The 20,213-nt window shown below is 44.5% G+C and overlaps 1 protein-coding gene across 1 annotated transcript; it reads left to right on the top strand.

Annotated features, from left to right (window-relative positions):
- The first annotated feature begins 586 nt into the window (after positions 1-586).
- LOC100339512 (pancreatic triacylglycerol lipase-like) lies at positions 587-19,728 on the top strand. Its single transcript, XM_002718761.2, has 12 exons — positions 587-632; positions 1,760-1,914; positions 3,735-3,857; positions 6,116-6,250; positions 7,415-7,526; positions 8,867-8,986; positions 9,090-9,209; positions 9,718-9,836; positions 12,177-12,306; positions 13,368-13,476; positions 15,323-15,487; positions 19,578-19,728. Exons 1-12 carry the CDS (start codon positions 587-589, stop codon positions 19,639-19,641), a joined length of 1,398 nt encoding a protein of 465 aa, XP_002718807.2. The 3' UTR covers positions 19,642-19,728.
- The last annotated feature ends 485 nt before the right edge of the window (positions 19,729-20,213 follow it).

The following is a 20,213-nucleotide window of genomic DNA, read 5'->3' as shown; positions in this document are numbered from 1 at the left end:
CACCCTCGAAGGGCTGCTTCTGTTTCCCTGGTTTCAAGGGTCAGGCAAGGTCACCCAGACCTGCATGAGCTGGTCAGCTGTCCACACCTGTGTCCAATACTGCCGTTATCAAATCTGTGGAAATTATTTAGCTATGCACAGGCCCAGAGGCCTGCCCAGAGTATCATAAACCAAGCACCGGGCGGGCTAGAACCTTCAGTGCCGTAAGATTATGGTGGTTCTGAGCATTACACAATCACATCGGAAAATAACTTCTCGTATCTAGCTCTTTCTCATCTTCCCACAGCGCTGTGGCAAACTACCTGCTCTATCAATCTATGTTTATCTAAGATTAAAATTAGAAGCAGATCCTTGGAAAGCTGTCCCTTGTTTTGCCCCTGTTCCATGCTGTTACTGAAAACGATAAGGTTTGCCTATAAAAAAAGGCCTTTTGGTGCGTCTGGTTCTGCACAGAACCTGACGGAACGGTCACGGTGAGTCAAGTCTACTTACCCGTTCTCCCGCAGACGTCTAAATGAACTTGAATTCTACCAATCTTTGAAAACCATTTGTAGCCAGACTTAATCATGTTTTTTACTTTATGTAGATGATCCTGCTCTGGACGATTTCACTGCTGCTAGGGCCAGTAGCAGGTAAGAAAAAATATTTATACAGAGTTGGGAAAAACTCACTGTCCATCCTTCCAAGAAGGCCTGAGATTGCTGAATTCACCTCACCATGAGAATTAGGAGTAGGGAGAACGTGCATGATTAAGAACACACGTGCTTGGAATGCGATTGCTGGATAAATGCTAAGGTGGTCAGTTACATTTGAATTTTTGGGGAAATAACAAATATCTCAGGCAAATGATAAATATATGATAAGTTGGTGCTAAAAGTAGTTAGGATTTTTCTGAAATTTTTATTTCAGAAATTAGTTACATTTTATTTATTACTAAATTCTATTATTATTGAGCTTTTCCTTGCTAAATCTATCCGTCTGAGCTGAGTCACGGTAGGGGTTTGAGCGCCGGGTCAGACCCTTGCCACTGTGCTGTCATCCTGAGCAAACTGCGTAGTTCTCTGTGCCCCCGTGTCTCTGCCTGTGAGACTGTGTCACTGGAAAGGCAGTGAGAAACCCCCTGCCCTGGCCCCGGGGCCTTGACCAGATCCTGGGAAGTGCAGTTTCGGCCTCAGCTGTTCTCGCTGCTACCGTTAATCCAGATTCTATCCTACTTGAGGAACCTTCTCTTAAGTTCTTTCTTTATGCACTAACCTTGGAGTTCAACTTTGTGTCAAATCCCAGATGTTTTATGTTACGGGTTGTGAGCTGCAGTGTGGCTCTGAAACGTGTCAGGTACCTAAAAGCTCAAGCCAGCTGGACAGAGAAACACTGGGCTTTTGCACAAAACTTAAGCTCTCTGCCCAAAGCCCAAAGCTACAAGGAGTTGGGAACCTTCAGCCTTCCCCTGACGAAGGCCTGGGGACCATTCTTGGGCACCGAGGGCTCAGTGAGGATGAATGAGGGGAGAGACTAGAAGGAGCCCTGCAGAGGGTCCAGCACACAGAGGGAGCGAGGTGAGTCTGTGGCCCAGACTTGAGGAGCAGCAGAGGCTTGGTCTCCTGAGGCTGCTTTGTGAGTGGTGACCACGAGGGGGTTTGGGAAGCACAGGAAGCGAATCTGCTGCGAACCGTAACTGAACTCCCGTTTTGGCTGAGAGATCATGACAAAGAGCACTCTGGTCAAACTGATATCTTTAGTCACTTCTGGGTAACTACAGGAAGTGAAGTCTGCTATGACAGACTCGGCTGCTTCACTGACGACGCTCCGTGGGGTGGAATTACGGGACGACCAGGCAAAATACTGCCCAAGAGCCCGGAAGTCGTCAACACCCGCTTCCTCCTGTACACCAACAAGAACCAAGACACCTATCAAGTAAGAACGCTCATTTTTAAAAAAATTTCTTTTTATTTTAAGATTTATGTATTTACTTGAGAGGTAGAGTTTCAGACATAGAGAGGGAGAGGCAGAGAGAGAGGTCTTCCGTCTGCTGGCTCACTCCCCAGACGGCCGCAATGGCTGGAACTGGGCTGATCTGAAGCCAGGAACCAGGAGATTCTTCTGGGTCTCCACGCCGGTTCAGGAGCCCAAGCATTTGGATCATCTTCTACTGCTTTCCCAGTCATCAGTAGAGAGCTGGATTGGAAGTGGAGCAGCTGGGATTCGAACCAGCGCCCATATGGGATGCCAGCACTGCAGGTGATTGCTTAACCTACTATGCCACAGCACCAGCCCCAATGCTCATTGTTTTTAAGACTAAGTTCCATCTGTTTGATATAATTATGATACTGAATATTTGACTCTTCTAAAAAGAGCAAATTAGGGGAGTTCACATTGTGGAAGAATTGTAGGGCAGTGAGACTAAGTATTATTTTATGTAATTTGCTTGTTAAAATGTCATATCAAATAACTTCATATTATTCTTGTCCTACCTCCATGTTACCATTAAAAATATTCTAAATAGTGAAGTATATAGCATTAAAAATATTCTAAATAGTGAAGTATATAGCATTAAAAATATTCTAAATAGTGAAGTATATAGCATGCCTCAAATAGTTCATGGAAAATGGGACTAAAATATGTTTATTTAAGTGCAAACTTTTGAAGTCCATGCAAAATTTTGTTTTTAAAGATTTCTGTATTTACTGGAAAGACAGAGTTACAAAGAGAGAAGGAAAGACACAGAGAGAGAGGTCTTCCTTCTGTGATTCAATCTCCAAATGGCTGCAACGGCCGGGGCCGGGCCAGGAGCCAGGACCTTCATCCAGGTCTCCCACATGACTGCAAGGGTCCAAGCACTTGAACTATCCTCTGCTGCTTTTCCCAGGCCATTAGCATGGAGCTGGACTAGAAGTGGGGCAGCCAGGACTCGAACCGGCACCCATAATGCTGCTGTTGCAGATGGTAGCTTAACCCGCTATGCCTCAATGTAAGCTCTGCATAGTTTTTTGCAGTATACACATTTCTATGAACTTTTTGAAGACCCTGTGTGTGTGTGTAAAAAATATAAAATCTCCCAATATATCTACAGGTCAACTCCAACTAATTATTGTCAGATTTAATAATTTTTCAACTTCATGATGGTGGAAAAGCAATGGGCATTCAGTAGAAATCTTTCTTTGAATTTGAATTGTTTCATGGGCTAGTGCTAGTCATAGAGCACTCTGCTCTGAGGCAGCAGCAGGGAGCTACAACTCCCAGTCAACCACATGGATAAGTGTAAATAACCAACACTCCAGAGTATTGTGCTGCCAGACTACAGTGTTCAATAGCTTAGGTGTGCCAAGTGCATTTTCAACTTAGGATGTGTTCTTAGGAAGATAACCCTGTTGAACGTGGAGGATTATTTGCATATGTTATCTATAACTGTATCTATATCTGTATCCCCTAAGGGACTTACATACTTGCACACATAAACACACATTCACAAAGACTTGCACTGTGTGGAGATAAGAGCATTATACCACTAAGATTGCTGCAGATATTATCCCAAATTGAACAGCTGCAAAATTTTATGATGACAAGAAAGCATTGACTGGGTGGTGATTGTGAGTAATTTGTTTGTAGGGGGAGAATCCTTACTCACAGAGATCCCAACTCCCAGCAGCCTCCTTCCTGCGACCTCCCCAACATACACATGGCTCTGATGGATACTACAAGAGACGTGACCGGAAACTCTTTTCTCTCCCAAACAGGAAGTTGTTGCAGATGCATCAAGCATCAAGAGCTCCAATTTCAGAACAGATAAAAAAACTCGCTTCATTATTCATGGGTTCACAGACACGGGAGAAAACAGCTGGCTGTCCAATATGTGCAAGGTGAGACTTGGTAATCTCTTAAGAGAATGCTGTTTAGTCATGATAATTAACAACCAGTTAGGTACCGGCCCTACCAGGAAGCCCAAGTGTCAGTCACCACGCCCTCTGCTGGCCAGGAGGTGCTGCTGAGCGAAGGGGGCGTGGAACACAGCGTGACTAGGTTGGCAGGCACCTGGAGGCGCCAGGGCAGGGCTAGTTAATAACCAATACAGCAGTGTTTTGAAATATTAGCAACTGAAGTTGCTGTACAAATGCATACCAGCTGATCATAGAACACGGTGTTTTTATTGGCTTTTAATTTCCAGGTGAAGAGCTGAGAAATGTCATTTTCCCAAATCTACTTGTTTTCTGTCAAGTTTTACTTTCTGCATTTTGTTCTCCTCTGGTCGCAATTCTAGGAAAGCTGTGATGGTTTCTTTCCTGGAATTTATTTCCACCATGTGATCATTTCTAGTTCTAATTTGTGCCTTGTAATAATGAAGAATTAAAACACAGGCAATCACATAGAATAAATTGCCCTAGTAATCACTAGTGTTTGATGTACATAATTATTGTCTCATTTACTCATGTATTTATTTGTGTTGTCATCAAATTCCTATAGCCAGCCATGGCACAAAGCTGTTATTTCTTCAGGTGTCAAGAAAAAGACCCTCAGAGTTGCACCCATTTTGTTTTTGACCTGTGACTCAAGCCAGGGGCTGAACCGATTGAGCTCCAGGGCATACCATGGTTTCTAAAGACTGATGAACACACTGAAGTCTGCAAGCTTCATGAGTTTAAAAATAATCAGTAAAGTCACAACTTGTCTTCTGAAAGAATTTAAGTCTGATGATTACTGGGAAAAAGTAGCAATAGATTTCTACATAACAGAGAAGAAAAAAACCGGGATCCCCAGCAAAAAAGGAATATAGATATTTTAGATATAAGATATCAAATATCAAGATATTATATTTTAGATATAAGATATCACACATAAGATCTCAAAGGCGGGTGTGTTTCACTAGCCTTTGATTTGATTTGGCTTTGTTAATGCTGTTGCACTGTGGTGAAATAAGTGGATCAAACCAGAAGTCAGAGGTCCTGGATTCCAGTCCTGACCGTGTCCTCAGCTGCCATGATATTAGCAAAGGCAGACTCCCAGTCTGGGATGTTAGCCGTGCTCTGCCCTGTGCACAAATATATGCAGCCAAACTGGATTCACTTTGTCCACTTAGAACAATCATTTCATTCTTGGGCGTTCTCCTGTAAAATTAGAGTTGGAGATGATTTCTAAGATTGCCTCATTATTCTTTTTTTTTAAAGATTTATTTATTTGAACAGCAGAGTTACAGAGAAGCAGAGACAGAGAGCGAGAGAGAGGTCTTCCATCCACTGGGTCACTCCCCAAATGGCCACAATGGCCAGACCTGTACTCATCCAAAGCCAGGAGCCTGGTACTTCTTCCAGGTCTCCCACATGGGTACAGGGGCCCAAGGACTTGGGCTATGTTCTACTCCTTTCTCAGGCCATAGCAGAGAGCTGCATTGGAAGTGGAGCATCGGGGACTCGAACCAGTGCCCATATGGGACGACAGCACTGTAGACGGCGACTTTACCTGTTCCACCACAGCACCAGCCCCCCCCCCCATTATTTTATAATCCTTTTGGACACAGTAGGGATAAGAATAAACACATAGGCAAGCAAGCAGAATTCCTCCTAGAACTAACCTTTGCGGGCCGATAATTGACCTGCATCAGAGAAGGTTTCCAGGAGATATTAGTAGTCTATACTTCCATGTGAAATAATGGTTTAATCTGTTCATCTCAGGATGTGTGCTCCTTTATCTTCAATGTATTTGTGAATTTAAGGGATTCCAATGTACTCTTTCAGTTATTCAGCATCTGTACATTGAGCACCTACTGCTTGCCAGGAACTGTCCTAGGTACTGAACAAGACATTGTTCTTGGCTGCATTCTAGTGAGGGTTTGCACTGCAGTATGTAACATTCTACACATCTTCCCTGAACCAAAGGTCTGTACGATAGAAATCCCAAAACCCCAGTTCCCACAATGGGCAAATCTACCATTTGGAGCCAACATTAAACTTGACAAGGGATTTCGTGTCCATTAGCACCCTTGGAACTTTGTTCATTGCTCTCAGGTTACGAGCGACATGATATTGTGTAGGCCAAGGAGGAATTTATCCCCGCCTGCACCTGTGCCCACTGGTAATTAACACGGCTCCTGAATTGCTCACCCTTCGCTGCCTCTCTTCCGCAGAACATGTTTCAGGTGGAAACCGTGAACTGCATCTGTGTGGACTGGAAGGGCGGCTCCCGCGCCTCCTACCCGCAGGCCACCCAGAACGTCCAGATTGTGGGGGCAGAAGTGGCGTATTTTGTTAACACTCTCAAGGTAACTGCATCCCGTGTGTGCAAAAGCCCATATACATTGGTCCCTCCATTCTTTTCCTAAAAAGAAGTTGTAAGTCAGATCATCAATAAAAGCATTTCTCTAGTAAGATACGATTTCCTCCTTGGTTAAAGAGAAAAATGTAAAGAAATTTTTGATTTGGGCTCCTTAATAGCACTATGGAGGCCCTTAAAGTGGTTGTTGTTTGCTTTAAGTGAACTTACTCATGCAACTAGATGGTGGATTTACAGGATTCCCTGAGAATTTGTTTTGCTTTTACCAATTACTACAAAATTGACATGACCAGGTCGACCTCAAAATTAAACTAGTTTTGGGTTTTATTTTGTTTGTTTAGAAAAGCACAATAATAAGAAGCTAGCCTCATTGGTAACAAAAAACATAGAAAATTATAAATAATCGAATGTGGCTGCACTTACATAATCCCTTTAATTTCTGTTATGTTACCCAAACGCCAACTTCATCGTCTTGATGACTACTCACTGTGTCCTTCAAGGCCTCCCTCTACTGAGAATTAAAGCAAACCAAAGTCCTGGGTGCACAGCAGAAAGCCCATTTCCACTTTTCACATCTTTGGAAAAGGCTATGAAAACGAACTGCTTTATGTTTTCTTAAGGCTCAGGTTTTTGGAAGACCTCCTTTATGCCTACGCCGAAATCCATAGTTCTAGAAACCATTCTGAAGATGTTTTCTTTTGGAGTGGAGACTGTAGAGAATTTTGGTTTCTAAATCTAGAAATCAAAGTAACACACGACAAACTTTTATTTATTGTTGCATGGACTTGGGGACCCTCAGTAATAAAGGGAAGGACTTGGTGTACATGCAGACAAATGTACAGCAGTGACAAGTGGAGGGGTCTGCGCTAGAGATAAGAAACCCGGGTGTCCCGAGGAGGAACAGGGAGCCCCGAGAGCCAGGGCAGGAAACGCGTCCTAGCAGAGTCTCCGCCTGCCCCTCCGCCACAGCCCCCCGCCTCGGCAGGGTCCCGCAGGCACCTTCCTCCCAGGAGAGCTCAGGGCTGGCTCTGGGCCGGACCCGCGGTGCACGTGCCCTTCCTGCAACCGCCGCTGCTCATGGGCCTTCAGCTCCAAGACGTGTGTCCAAGGACACATTTTGGGTGACAGTCTGGCTGTCTTCATTTCCCCACAGTCGTCGCTGGGGTACTCTCCTTCCAACGTCCATGTCATCGGCCACAGCCTGGGTGCCCACGCTGCCGGGGAGGCGGGACGGAGAACCAGCGGGGCTATTGGACGAATCACAGGTTGGTCAAGTTTTAGACTACATGTGGCCTCCTGGGTTCTAAGAGGAAATGCTGGAGGGAAAGTTGGTGCACACCTGCCTTTGACCTTGCCACACTTTCTGAATTGGTCTGCGTGATCAGAAATCAGGCATTGGGAATCTTTTATTGATACAGATCTCTGGTCCACATGCCTCTCTAAAATGGAAATATATTCCATGTGGCTGAAGTCTGAATTAGGAATATCCGGAGATTCTATTTCATATAAATTTCCCCATTGCTAGTCATTCAGAAGGATAACTTTCGTGAATAGAATAAATACCATAGGCACTGAAATAAATAGGTTGAACTCAAAGAGCTCAAATGTGTGCAAGTAATTCTATCCTGCTTCAAGAGCAACAGCCAATGAGCCCAAACCTCATCAACTCCAAGCCCAGAGCCCGGGAGGGGGCAGGAGGTGGGGTGTGGGCAGATGGTCAGGCTCCCTTGGCTGCCATTTCTGCTCGCTGCTAATGAGATTTCAAAAGTGTTATTTTACAAGCCTCTGAGTGGCTGCATTTGCTAATTGGCCACACATCGGTATCTGGCCTCTCAATCAGTTCTGCAACCTTGAGAAAGACTGTGCTACCCTGAGTTCTTCTCGTGGTGGCCAAGAAAGCCAAGTCCTTGCCCTCACAGGAGTTTGCAGTCTACTGGGGACTCTCTCTTTTATTCTTAAACATGTATTTATTTATTTATTTATTTAATATTTGAAAGGCAGAGAGAGAGAGAGACAGAGAGAGAAACAGAGACAAAGTCTTCCATCTACTGACTCATTCCCCTAATGGCCGCAATGGCCAGAGCTGGGCCAGGCTGAAGTCAGGAGCCAGGAACTTCTTCCAGGTCTCCCACATTGGTGCAGGAGCCCAAATACTTGGGCCGTCTCCTGCTACTTTCCCCGGTGCATTAGCAGGGAGCTGGATTGGAAGTGGAGCAGCAGCTGAGACTCGAACTGGCGCCCACATGGGATGCCAGCCTTGCAGGTGGAGGCTTAACCTTCTCTGCCACAGTGCCGTACCTGGGGACTCTTTTAGTCCACTGCCTCCCAAGGTCCAGCTCTTTTCTTGGATCTGCTGCTAGTGACCAAGATTCTACCAGGAACTAAGCATCCACAGAGGAAAAGTCCATGAATGGAGGAAAGTTGAAGCAAATAGCAAAGTAGAAGCAGATTTCCCTTCAGAAAAATGGTAAGGGAAGGATGAACTCAGTTGTGTCTTTCCATGCATAACTCTTGGATGCAGCCAACTCCTGGGCTATAACTAATGCAGAAATGTGAAAGTGCATGAACACTGGGAGAGAATTAACAACACATCCTCTTACCTTAGGGTTGGATCCAGCTGAACCTTACTTTCAGGACACCCCTGAATTAGTCCGATTGGACCCCAGCGATGCCCAGTTTGTGGATGCAATTCACACGGATGCTGCTCCCATAATCCCCAATATGGGTGAGTTCCTCAGCTTTTCCTGCGTGTCCTACTACACACTGGCATGTTTCAGACTGTTTTCAGTCTATAATAACATAAGCCTTCCTCTATTAAAATTCTTCAGGATTTGGAATGAGCCAAACCGTGGGTCACCTCGACTTCTTTCCAAACGGAGGACTAGAAATGCCTGGATGTAAATCGAGTTACGTCTCCCGGGCTGCTGACACAGAGGTGGAAGGAAGAGGTAAAACCACAATTGTGGAAGCGATTTTCCAGGGGAAAGTGTGTGTTTCATCTGGCTGAAGTTGCTAAATACTTTTAATTGTACAGGTTTCACATTTTATACAACAAAGGACTTTTAATTGTATCCCAGGGGGAGGTATAGGTTTTCATTGGGAGAAGTGGCCACCAGGAGAATGTGGGAGAGTAAATGTTTTAACAGTCAGCTTCCCACAGACGGAGTTCAGGGAATACATGACCAAGTTGCACTTGCATTTATATGGACTGCCCTTTCTTCTGAAATTACCTTTTCCATTTCGTTTAACTGTGATGTTAAGTATTATAACCTTGGCCCATTCTTAACTGCGGAATACATCACTGATTATAAATACACTTCGTAAATGATTTTGTACTTGGACTTCCACGAGTCCACACTTATTAGAGCATTCTCTTCAACAAGCATACTTTCACCATGACTTTGATTTGGAAAAATAAAATGTGTCATTGATATATAATTATGTCTTATTTCAAAGGAGCACGTTTCTCGCTGACGTGTAATCACTTAAGATGCTTGGATTATTATACGGACAGCATCCTCAATCCCAGTGGCTTTGCTGGGTTCTCCTGTGACTCTTACAACGATTTCACGGCGGTAAGTAGCTTTCACCCTCCACCTAACCAATGTTGTGACTGACTAGTGGATTCCACTCTTCATTACCTCACTTATCACAGAGACATCTGTTACCATTAATGAAACTTAGTAGACTTCAGAGCAAGGGACTTGAGAATAAAAATATCCAGTTGTGCCTTGTTCTGTGCATGTCTCTACATTTGGAGTAAATGTTCAAACTTGTATTGGAAATCATCCCAACCAGCAACAAAAGAACTAGTCGATGGGTATCTGCTCCAAGTCTATAGGACGCTGATCAGCATGGAACATTTTCCTTAAGTCTATAGGGTTATGGACATGTGAACATTTCTGTGCTATTGTCTTCTTTTGTATCATCTTGATATCTAGGTTATTTTCTTATTTGTGATCTTGAACATGACATACCTATTTTCTGTTTTTAAAAACTGACTTTTCACTGTCAATTTTTTGAAAGTGAACCTTGGAACTTGTATCATCCAAAGAAAATTTCAAGTAACAAACCTGCCAGGTGAAGTCATAATTTCCAAAAAGTTACATCTTAGTAATCAAGACAGAGCACACGAATCCAGGTTTCTGTATTACATCACTAATGACTTTGGGCAAAATGCTTCGATTCTCTAAGCAGTTTCTTCATCTATTAATGTAAATAATAATGGTAAACTCAACATATTCAGCACAAAGACTAAGATGAAATATGTTAACTATTTAGCCCAGAGCCAAATCCTTAATAGTTAGCATTCAACAAATGCTACCTATTACGGGAAAGGAGTGCATATTTTATTCTCCCTGGAAATTGCAAACACAGTCAGATCTGAAAACACCCCCTCCTTCCTCTGGTATAACTTTGCTTTAATCTTTCTCCCCAGTAGTTAAGGCTAGATATTGGGAAAAACAAAGAAGCACTCAAAAGAGCTTTAGCTTTCATCCAGTTAAACTTGAGTTTGATTCAACAAAATTAAGCATAATTTTAGGGGATGTACAGCATTTCTATAAAAATAATGTCTCAGTCCTCCATATTTCTCCCCCTTCGGATGCTCTCCAGCCAGGTGATCGGGTAGTGCTGTGGTCCGTGTGTGCTCAGCAGAGGGAATGATGTGGGGTCCACTGGTGAGGGGCCCTTGCTGCATTGCAGCTGGGGCCAGATCCCTGCCAGCCTTGTTGATGGGCACACCGCTCTCAGAGGCTGAGGTCTAACTCATCTACTCTCCAGGCGTGGGCAGTGTCTTCAGAGAGGTTTGGCTGTTTCTTCCTAGCTGGCTCAGTCTCCCCTTAGCTCTTGCTGGGAGCAGACCCTGAGACTCGGCCATGTCTACTACCTGGCCTGTCGATCCTGGAGTTGACCCCTTAGCTTCGCTGTGTAGTGGTCTTCCCCTCCACAGTGGGAATTGGCATGCGTGTCCTGCAACTCTGTGCCTCCTTCTCCATCACTGGTACCACACGGTACCACAATCCCGTGGTCCAGAAAGAGATGAGATTTTCCTGTACCAATCTGCCTTTTCCAGATCCAGCCTTGGGTTGAACCCTATTCGTCTCCTGTGCTTTTTCTCTCAACATCGCTGTGATTCTGGGATCTGAACATTCACGCTAAGTGGAAGTTACGGGAATTGAAAAAACTGAGCCTATTGTCTTCCTCAGGAATCCCAGATTGCACACCAATAGCTGTACTTTCTTCTGTACTTTCTTTCTTTTCTTTTCTTTTATTTAAGATTTATTTATTTATTTGAAAGGCAGAGTTACAGAGAGGCAAAGGCAGAAAGAGAGAGAGAGGTCTTCCCTCCACAGGTTCACTCCCCAAATGGCCACAATGGCTAGAGCTGGGCTAATCCAAAGCCAGGAGCCAGGAGGTACTTCTGGGTCTCCCATGTGGGTGCAGGGGCCCAAGGACTTGGGCCATCTTCTGCTGCTTTCCCAGGCCATAGCAGAGAGCTGGATGGGAAGTGCAGCAGCTGGGACTTGAACTGGTGCCCATATGGGATGCCAGCACTGCAGGTGGCAGTTTTACCCGCTGTGCCACAGCACCAGCCCCAGCTTCTATACTTTCTTACCCAGTCTTTCTAAAGTAAATTTTAACACCCTGCAGGAAGACAAATGTCTCGGGCAACTGGGATAAATTAGAGAGGCAAAATAAACAAGATAAAAGTGCTATCTAAATTCCCTTGTTGTGCGGTTTTATGGCGTTGTATTATTTAACAGGGAAGTCGCTGCTGTATCCTTGTGAGTAGCGAGGTGCATCTGAACCTTTGCTGAGACTGTTAAAGTTCTCTTTCACCACCAGACAGGCCGCCGCATGTTTGGGCCGCTAACACGCAGCATCCTCATGCGTCTTGTGTTCGCTTTCCCTAGAACAAGTGCTTCCCCTGCCCCAGTGGAGGCTGCCCACAGATGGGACACTATGCTGATAGGTTTTCTGGGAAAACAAATGGAGTGGGCCGGAAATTTTATCTGAACACTGGCGATTCTAGTAGTTATGCTCGTAAGTTTCCGTTTTATTTACTTTAAATTCTAAATGCTATGTATTTTCTCCTATGCACTGATATTGTATGAGTTGGTCTTTCATAAAAAGCTTTACAGAGCTTTCTGCAATGTAGAAAAATGCTCGGTGTTCTAGGTCACGATGGCTAATTTGAGTAGCAGGGGAGAGTTTGGAACTTGAACTATTACTGATATATAGATGAATATAAATTTCACTGAGTGACATTCTGAGGTTTTGTATGAGCAACAGTCACTCAGGAGAGAGCGATCACAGAGGGTGTGGGGGTGGGAGGAGTTGACAGTTTCAGGCGATATCTGGGATTGTAGACTGCAGGGCTATGGGAAGTGGCATGTAGGGGAACGGTGAGACAAGAGGACAGCCTCCAGGGGGTTTTGCTGTGCAACAGAGGAAGAAAATGACTTGCATGGAGTCAATGGGATTAGCATTATTGTGAGCACTAAGAAAAATTCCATTCCCTCCCCGAATTTGGCTCAGGCTAGCTCTAAATGGCAAAACAAACAAACAAAAAAACCACCTGGTAGTTCATTATTCATCAGTATCCAGGGAATGTTCTTTTAGTTACCATAACTTAATACATGGCCAGTGGCAGTGAAAGTTGAATTATAGATTTTTTTACACAGATGTACAGCATTCAGTCAACGAGATGACAGGGCATAGAATTTGGTGATCAATGAACATGAAGTGAATGGATGAAAATGTCACACTGTACTACTTTTCCACTACCTTTTAACACAAAGTTCTTACAACACTTGAGAATAAATTGTTAGATTAAAAAGTTGAAAGCAAAATATATTGCTTAGTCCCTTGTCTTTAAAAAAAAAAAACCCGCACATGTGAACTTTGGTAAGAGTCTATACATCCCTCCAACTCCTGTCTCTTGAACACTGCTAGAAAGAAATGTGCGTGACTATTCTATTAAAACAACCACAAAGCCAGGTCTAAATTATTGAAAATTCTGCAACTGGGGGGTCACAGCTAACCTCTCTTCAGTGTCTCTTCTTTGCAGGCTGACATCTTACAAATTTCTTTCCTCCGTGCAGGTTGGAGGTATCAAGTAGCTGTCACACTGTCCGGAGAGAAAGCTACAGGACAAATACTAGTTGCTTTGCTTGGAAATAAAGGAAACTCTAACCAGTATGAAGTTTTCCAGTAAGTGAAATATTATTCTAAGGTTTATTTTTTTTAATTTTATTTGCCAGGGCCAGTGCTGTGGCATAGCAGGTAAAGTTGCCACCTGCAGTGCCAGCACCCATATGGATGCTGGTTTGAGTCCTGGCTGCTCCTCTTCCTATCCAGCTCCCTACTAATGTACCTGGGAAAGTGGCAGAAGATGGCCCAGGTCCTTAGGCCCTGCACCCACATGGGAGACCCAGATGGAACTCCTGGCTCCTAGCTTTGGCCTGGCACAGCCCTGACCATTGTGCCCATTTGGGGAGTAAACCAGCAGATGGGAGAGTTTCTCTCTCTCTCTCTCTCTCTCTCTCTCTCTTTCTCTCTCTCTCTCTGCCTCTGCCTCTCCTTCTCTGCTGGTTTACTCCCCAAATTCCTGCAATGGCTGGGGCTGGCTGGGTCCAGAGCCAGAAGCCAGATATTCAGTCCGGGTCTCCCAGGTGAATAGCAAGAAGCCAACTACATGAGCCATCACTGCTTTCCTCCAGGGTCTGCACTGGCAGGAATCTAGAGGTAAGAGCCAGAGCCAGAGCCAGAGCCAGGCTCTCGGGAGTGGGACATGGGCATCCTGACCGCTGGGATGAATGCCCACTCCCCTGCCCTAAGCTTCTTAAATGTTGAAATACTGGACGTGTGTAATACATGCTATGGACATTGGAGGTTTTTCATTCATTACTATGCGACTGGAGAACTCTCATATATAATAAAAAGGACAGAGTTCTTTTATCTTTGAACCTTAAAATATTTCAGAATTGTGTTTCTAAATTTCTTCTGCTATTTCCTGAGGAATCTATTAATATTTGCTTTGATGTTTCGCATCTGATTTTACCAATACACAATTATTCTCTCTACAAAGCAGCAAGGAAAAAATGATATAATGTCATCATTTGTTAAATTGTGGGTGGATTGTATATAAAATATATTTGAAGTTTTCCTAAAGATGACTTTAAAGTTATATGATTCATGGATAGCAAAACCTATTGCTGAGTTAGCATGCCCTTGTGAATTTATGTCATATATGATAATCACAAATGTACTGTCCATCATTTTAACTGAAGATGTGTCATCTGGTTTCAGAAACACATTTGTGTGTGTGTGTATGTGTGTGCAGAGGATTCAGAAAGTTTGTAGAAAAATAGAATAAAAAAACCTTTTCATGCAAAATATTATTAAATCCATGCAGTTTTTTTGAAATTATCAAATCCATTTATTAATGCTTCCTTGTTTACATTCACTTAATTTATTGCCTTTTTAAAAAAGATTGATTTAGTTGTTTGAAAGGCAGAGTTACAGAGAGGCAGAAAGAGAGAGAGAGAGAGAGAGAGAGAGAGGTCTTCCATCTGCCGGTTCACTCCCCAGATGGCTGCAATGGCAGAAACTGCACCGATCTGAAGCCAGGAGGTCTCCCATGTGGGTGCTCAAACCGGTGCCCATACGGGGTGGAAGCACCACAGGCGGCGGCTCTACATGCTCTGCCACGGTGCTGGCCCCTAATGTACTGCCTTTTTTAAGAAAGCTTTTATTTAATGAATACAAGTTTCCTAGGTACAGCTTTAGGTAATTCACTGCTTTTTAACAATGGCGTTTTAATTTCTCATGGATATTTTATCATAGTATTTCATGATATTCATTTTCCATGAACATTTGGAAGACCTTTCATATGATTGATTTACAAATTTTTGTATGAAAATAGCTTATCTTTTAATTTCATTTTTCCAGACACTCTCGGAAGCCCTCTCATCTATGAATGCTATATGTATATAGCATATATATCTATATGTATATTCATGTACATTCATATACACTTTTGTTAACTTTTCCTTAGAGGCTCTCTACAGTCAGGCCAAACTCAGTCCAACGGCTTGGACTCAAACGTGGAAGTCGGGGATGTGCAGAAGGTTCAATTCATTTGGCATAAAACTGGCATCACCTTGAGTAAGCCCAAAGTGGGAGCAACCAAGATCGTGGTGAAGAGGAACGACGGGAAAGTGTAAGTAGTGGGAATCTAAAGCAGGTTGAAGGGTGTTAGCACTCTTCCAATTGCGTTCCCACTGGACGCTTCCTTTACGTTAAGCCTCCTCCAGGGGTTTACTACACGTCAGGCATGGCTGCTTCCCAACACCATCTGGTTGGCAAATATAACCTTGTTCAGTGTGTGTAATTAATGTGTGCATCTTCCCCAAATTCCGTGGGCACACCAAATTGGCAGTTAAGCTGCTGGGAACACACTCGACCTATTAAAGCACAGAACTGGGCTGCGCTGAATCACCCGTCTCCTTAGTGAAGACAAAGGCCCAAGAGCCCAACCCCTTGTTCTAAACAAGACTGAGTGTGTGTAAGTCCAAGAAGATTTGTCATGGTAAGCTACCAAAATGGTGAACTGATGAAAATACAGCAATATCAATATTAGCACCAAAGTTTTTTAGTTTTAAGTGAAATTCAGCTGCAGAGTGCTAGGTTTCTTCTGTCATCGGGGCGTGCTTGTTCATAAAAACCCCATTAAGGGACTGGCAGAGGTGGAATAACAGATCTCATTTACCTTCCCAACTGAAACAACAGAAAGTTCAGACAAAGCAGGTGACAGTGACACAGCAGTTTTCAAGACACTGAACATCAGGCAACAAGGAGAGTGATGCTTGAGACATCAAAATCAGGCCACAGGGGCCACAAAGTTGGCCCGAGGACCTCTCCAGAGAGTGTTCCAGATGTGACACTGGCAGGGGCATTCAGGCAGAGCCCACTAGACGCTCCACGTTGAAGAGACTAAGCGGAGAACCAGGAAATCCCAGGCAGCCAGACCTTCCAGGACAGCATCCCAGAGAGGAGAGCTGCACAGACCTGGAAGGCCCTCTGGAGTATTCAGTGGATCAATGACCAGCTCAAGTGTGTGGACAAGCAAAGCAGGGGAAACAGACCTTTGGAAGGATTACAGTCCCCTGCTGGATTGGGAACGGTGTTGCTTTCAATCCACCAGACTGGACAAGCATGTAACTCAAGGAGCCTTAGGTACAGTATTTAGAAAGATCTCCACTCAGAGTGGGAAATAGCTTAGATGAAACAAAACCTTAAGTGACAAAACTGTTTCCAAATAAGTACATTGCAGAACAGTATTCTGAGTGATTTATAGAGGTGTAAAATAAACCACCCACTTCCAGGCTCAAATTTACATTATCTGATGAACCCAGAGATTCCCAGGATAGAAAGACGTGGAACAGTGCACTATACTGCCGCAGGTGGTAGAGCAGCAGACAAGGGCACTGAGCCAATGAGAAATCCATGCTGTTTGCTCAGTGAGGTTGGCAGAGGCATGGCGTGTATTGCAAAGGCCCCCAGTGAGCCTGTAGAAACAGCAAATGTGATCTCAAGTGAGAAATGACAAACAATGCAATTGACAGCAGATTAGAAATGCAGACAAAAAGGTTTGTAAACTTGAGGGCAAAATAGCAACTACCCAAAATGAGACACTGCGAAATGGGAATTTTTAAAATGTCAAGAACGTCGGTGACCTGTGCAACACCACCGAGAAAGCTAATGTGTCCGTCTTTAAAGGACCTAAACGAGAAGGAAAGAAAAACATGTTTGAAGAAATAATGGGCCGGCGCCGCGGCTCACTAGGCTAATCCTCCGCCTTGTGGCGCCGGCACACCCGGTTCTAGTCCCGGTCGGGGCGCCGGATTCTGTCCCGGTTGCCCCTCTTCCAGGCCAGCTCTCTGCTGTGGCCCAAGAGTGCAGTGGAGGATGACCCAGGTCCTTGGGCCCTGCACCCCATGGGAGACCAGGAGAAGCACCTGGCTCCTGACATCAGATCAGCGTGGTGCGCTGGCCGCGGCGGCCATTGGAGGGTGAAGCAACGACAAAGGAAGACCTTTCTCTCTGTCTCTGTCTCTGTCTCTCTCACTGTCCACTCTGCCTGTCCAAAAAAAAAAAAAAAAAAAAAAAAAAAAAAAAAAAAAAAAAAAAGAAAAAAGAAATAATGGCTCCACAACCACCATACTTGGTAAAAACTATAAACCAACGGATTAAAAAAAATCACAAGAATCCTAAGACAAACAATGCCAACACACACATTACAATCAAGTTACTCAAAGCCGCTTGTAAAGAGATAATCTAGAAAGCAGTCAGAGATAAAAGGTGCACTACATGTAGAAGAGTAAAGATGAAAGTCACAGTACATGGTTCACCAAAAACCATGGAAGCTCAAAGTGCAACGCTGTGTTTAAAGTACTGCAAGGGACAATCGCTTAGAATTTATTCCTACAGAGTTCTTTCAAAGTAGCAAACGAAGTAGAGGCCTGTGGGACCTATCAGGGTAACAGAATCCTTCACGAACAGAGCGACTATGCAGGAAATGCTACCAGAAGGTCTTCAGGCCTAGGAAGAGGTCAGTAGTTAGAAAATCATTTACAGATAACAATTAAGAGCACAGGAAATAGTAGCCACACTGAAAATACATAAGGCTTTTAATCATTATTTAGCTTTAAAAATAATTGATTCTTAAAAACAGTAATAATATTTTTCAGGGGCTTAGCATATTTCTATGTAAAATATGTGCTAACGATGCCATGAAGTGTGGGAGGGAGAAGTGGAAATAAATAGACAACCAGAGAGCACTAACGCTGCATCACTTAAAGGAAGAACGTGTGACGTTTAAAATATGTGCTACAAATTCTAAAGCCACCACTGCAGCTGCCAAGCCAGCAAAGGAGGCAGAGTGCAATAAGAAATAAGCTACAGCAGGGCATAGAAAGGGCAAAAAGGGAGCAAAGAACACAGGAGCAAAGAGAAAACACAGGAAAATCACAGGCATCTCTGGCCATATCAGTGACCGTAGGCAATGAACATGACTGAAGGACCTCAATTAGAAGGTAGAGACTGTCACACTGAGCTTTAAACAACTGGGAGCAGGCATTTGGTCCAGCGTTTAGGACAGCAGTGAGGAGGCCTGCTTGTCATGGGCCTGGGTTCACACCCACCTCTTCCTGACGCCACCTTCTGTGGCCCTCAGGTGTTTAGAGAATAAACAAACATGTGGGAGCTCTCTCCTCGTCCACCTGTCTTCTCTCTCTCTCTGTCTCTCTGTCTCTTTCTCTCTCTCTCTCTCTGTCTCTCTGCTGCTCAAATTAATTACTTTCTTAAAAAGCAGCAGCAATCTTTGGTGTGGTGGTGAAGACGTCTGTTAGGATGCGCCTGTCCCGTACCAGCATGCCCGGCATGGATGCCTGCCTCTGCCTCCTGCTAATGTGGCCGGCCAGGCAGTTGTGATAGTTGGAGCAATCGGGGCCCTGCCAGCCACGTGAGAGGCCCCGCTCAGTGGGCTTCAGTCAAGCCCAGCCCGACCTGTTGCGGGCATTCGGGAAGTGCATCAGTACTTGGGAAAGCTCTCTCTCTCTCTCTCTGTCACTTGCTCACCCCCCTCCTTCTCGCCCTCCCTACAAAATAAATAAACATACAAACCAATCCATGAATGTCCAAATGAAACACAATCTAATATGCAAACACAAATGTATTTTCACAATATGAAGGGATACAATATAGGGAGATATACTATTGGTCATTAATAAAATGCAAATTTAGACCACAGTAAGATACTGCTGTAAACTTATTGAGATGGCTAAAATCGAAGATAGTAATAGTGCCAAGCACTGTGGAGAATGTGAGGAGACTTGTACTTTCATATTCCTCTAATGAAAACAAAACGATACAGCCACTGGAGTGAGCAGTCTGGCAGTGCCTTCCAAACTCAGAACTGCCGACAAACAGCCATTTCAATCTTGGGCCCCTAACCCCACCCCTTCAGAGTTTCCATCATCCTTGATCAGACAGCCTGAACGGACTAGTGGGGAAAAGGCCCTTCCTGTTCTTGGGGTGTCAGTTGACAGCTCCTCTCTCTGCTGTCTGCACAGCCATAAAACCAGATTTGGAAAAAGCATTCGGTCCTTCATACAGAAGAGGTCTCCCCGCCGAGTCGGTCAGAGGCACAGCGCGTGCCCCTCCCTCAGACTGTGGGGAGGACAGAAGCTGTCCTTGTGCCCGCCCCACCACTGTGCCAGCAAGAGGTGACGCCTGCTTTCTCTCCACAGGTTCAATTTCTGTAGCACTGACACCGTGGTGGAGAAGGTTCTGCTGACTCTCAGCTCGTGTTAGGAGGCTGCTGACAAGTGACCGTTGACATGAATGTTAATAAAGCTACTGCTCTAGCAACACAACACGTGCCTCTCTTTTGTTATCAGTGCTCGTTATTTCCAAAGAAACCTTTGCAGAAGGGGATGAAAATCCCAAATGTGTAGCTGACACGAAGAAGCACAGATAACTGATGACTTCTGCAACCAGTTGTTTGACAGTTGCATCCGGGACTCTTGTTACCATGACAGTGTCATCACCCCATTAATACAACTGTAGACATTGTCATCACTTAAGGCAGACCTCCAGCCCCCAAGTGATGCACCCCCCAAGAAGGCCCACATGGAAAGTTCCAACCCTCACCATTGCCTCCCTTGGCTTAGGCTCTGTGTCTAATCCCAATCTGACATCTCAGGAGAGAAGCCACAGAGGAGACAAGGACAGGACATATCCCATGCTTCCTGACTGCTCTCCCTGCTCTTGGTGGGGTTCACCCAGACCCCTCACCTCTCTGACACTTGGACGAACTTTCTAAAGCACAAAGCCAACTTCTTCCCACGGTGCCCAGGATGGGACCTATATTCCTTAGTGAGGTT

The sequence above is a fragment of the Oryctolagus cuniculus genome, chromosome 15 (genome assembly GCF_964237555.1).
Source record: "Oryctolagus cuniculus chromosome 15, mOryCun1.1, whole genome shotgun sequence".
In the NCBI taxonomy this organism is placed as follows: Eukaryota; Metazoa; Chordata; class Mammalia; order Lagomorpha; family Leporidae; genus Oryctolagus; species Oryctolagus cuniculus.
This window is presented reverse-complemented; position numbering and strand designations above follow the sequence as displayed.

Coding starts and splice junctions, on each gene's coding strand:
- LOC100339512 (XM_002718761.2), top strand. CDS start 587: ATGATCCTGCTCTGGACGATTTCACTGCTGCTAGGGCCAGTAGCAG. Junction 633..1,759: donor GCTGCTAGGGCCAGTAGCAG/GTAAGAAAAAAT, acceptor GGGTAACTACAG/GAAGTGAAGTCTGCTATGAC. Junction 3,858..6,115: donor GGCTGTCCAATATGTGCAAG/GTGAGACTTGGT, acceptor TCTCTTCCGCAG/AACATGTTTCAGGTGGAAAC.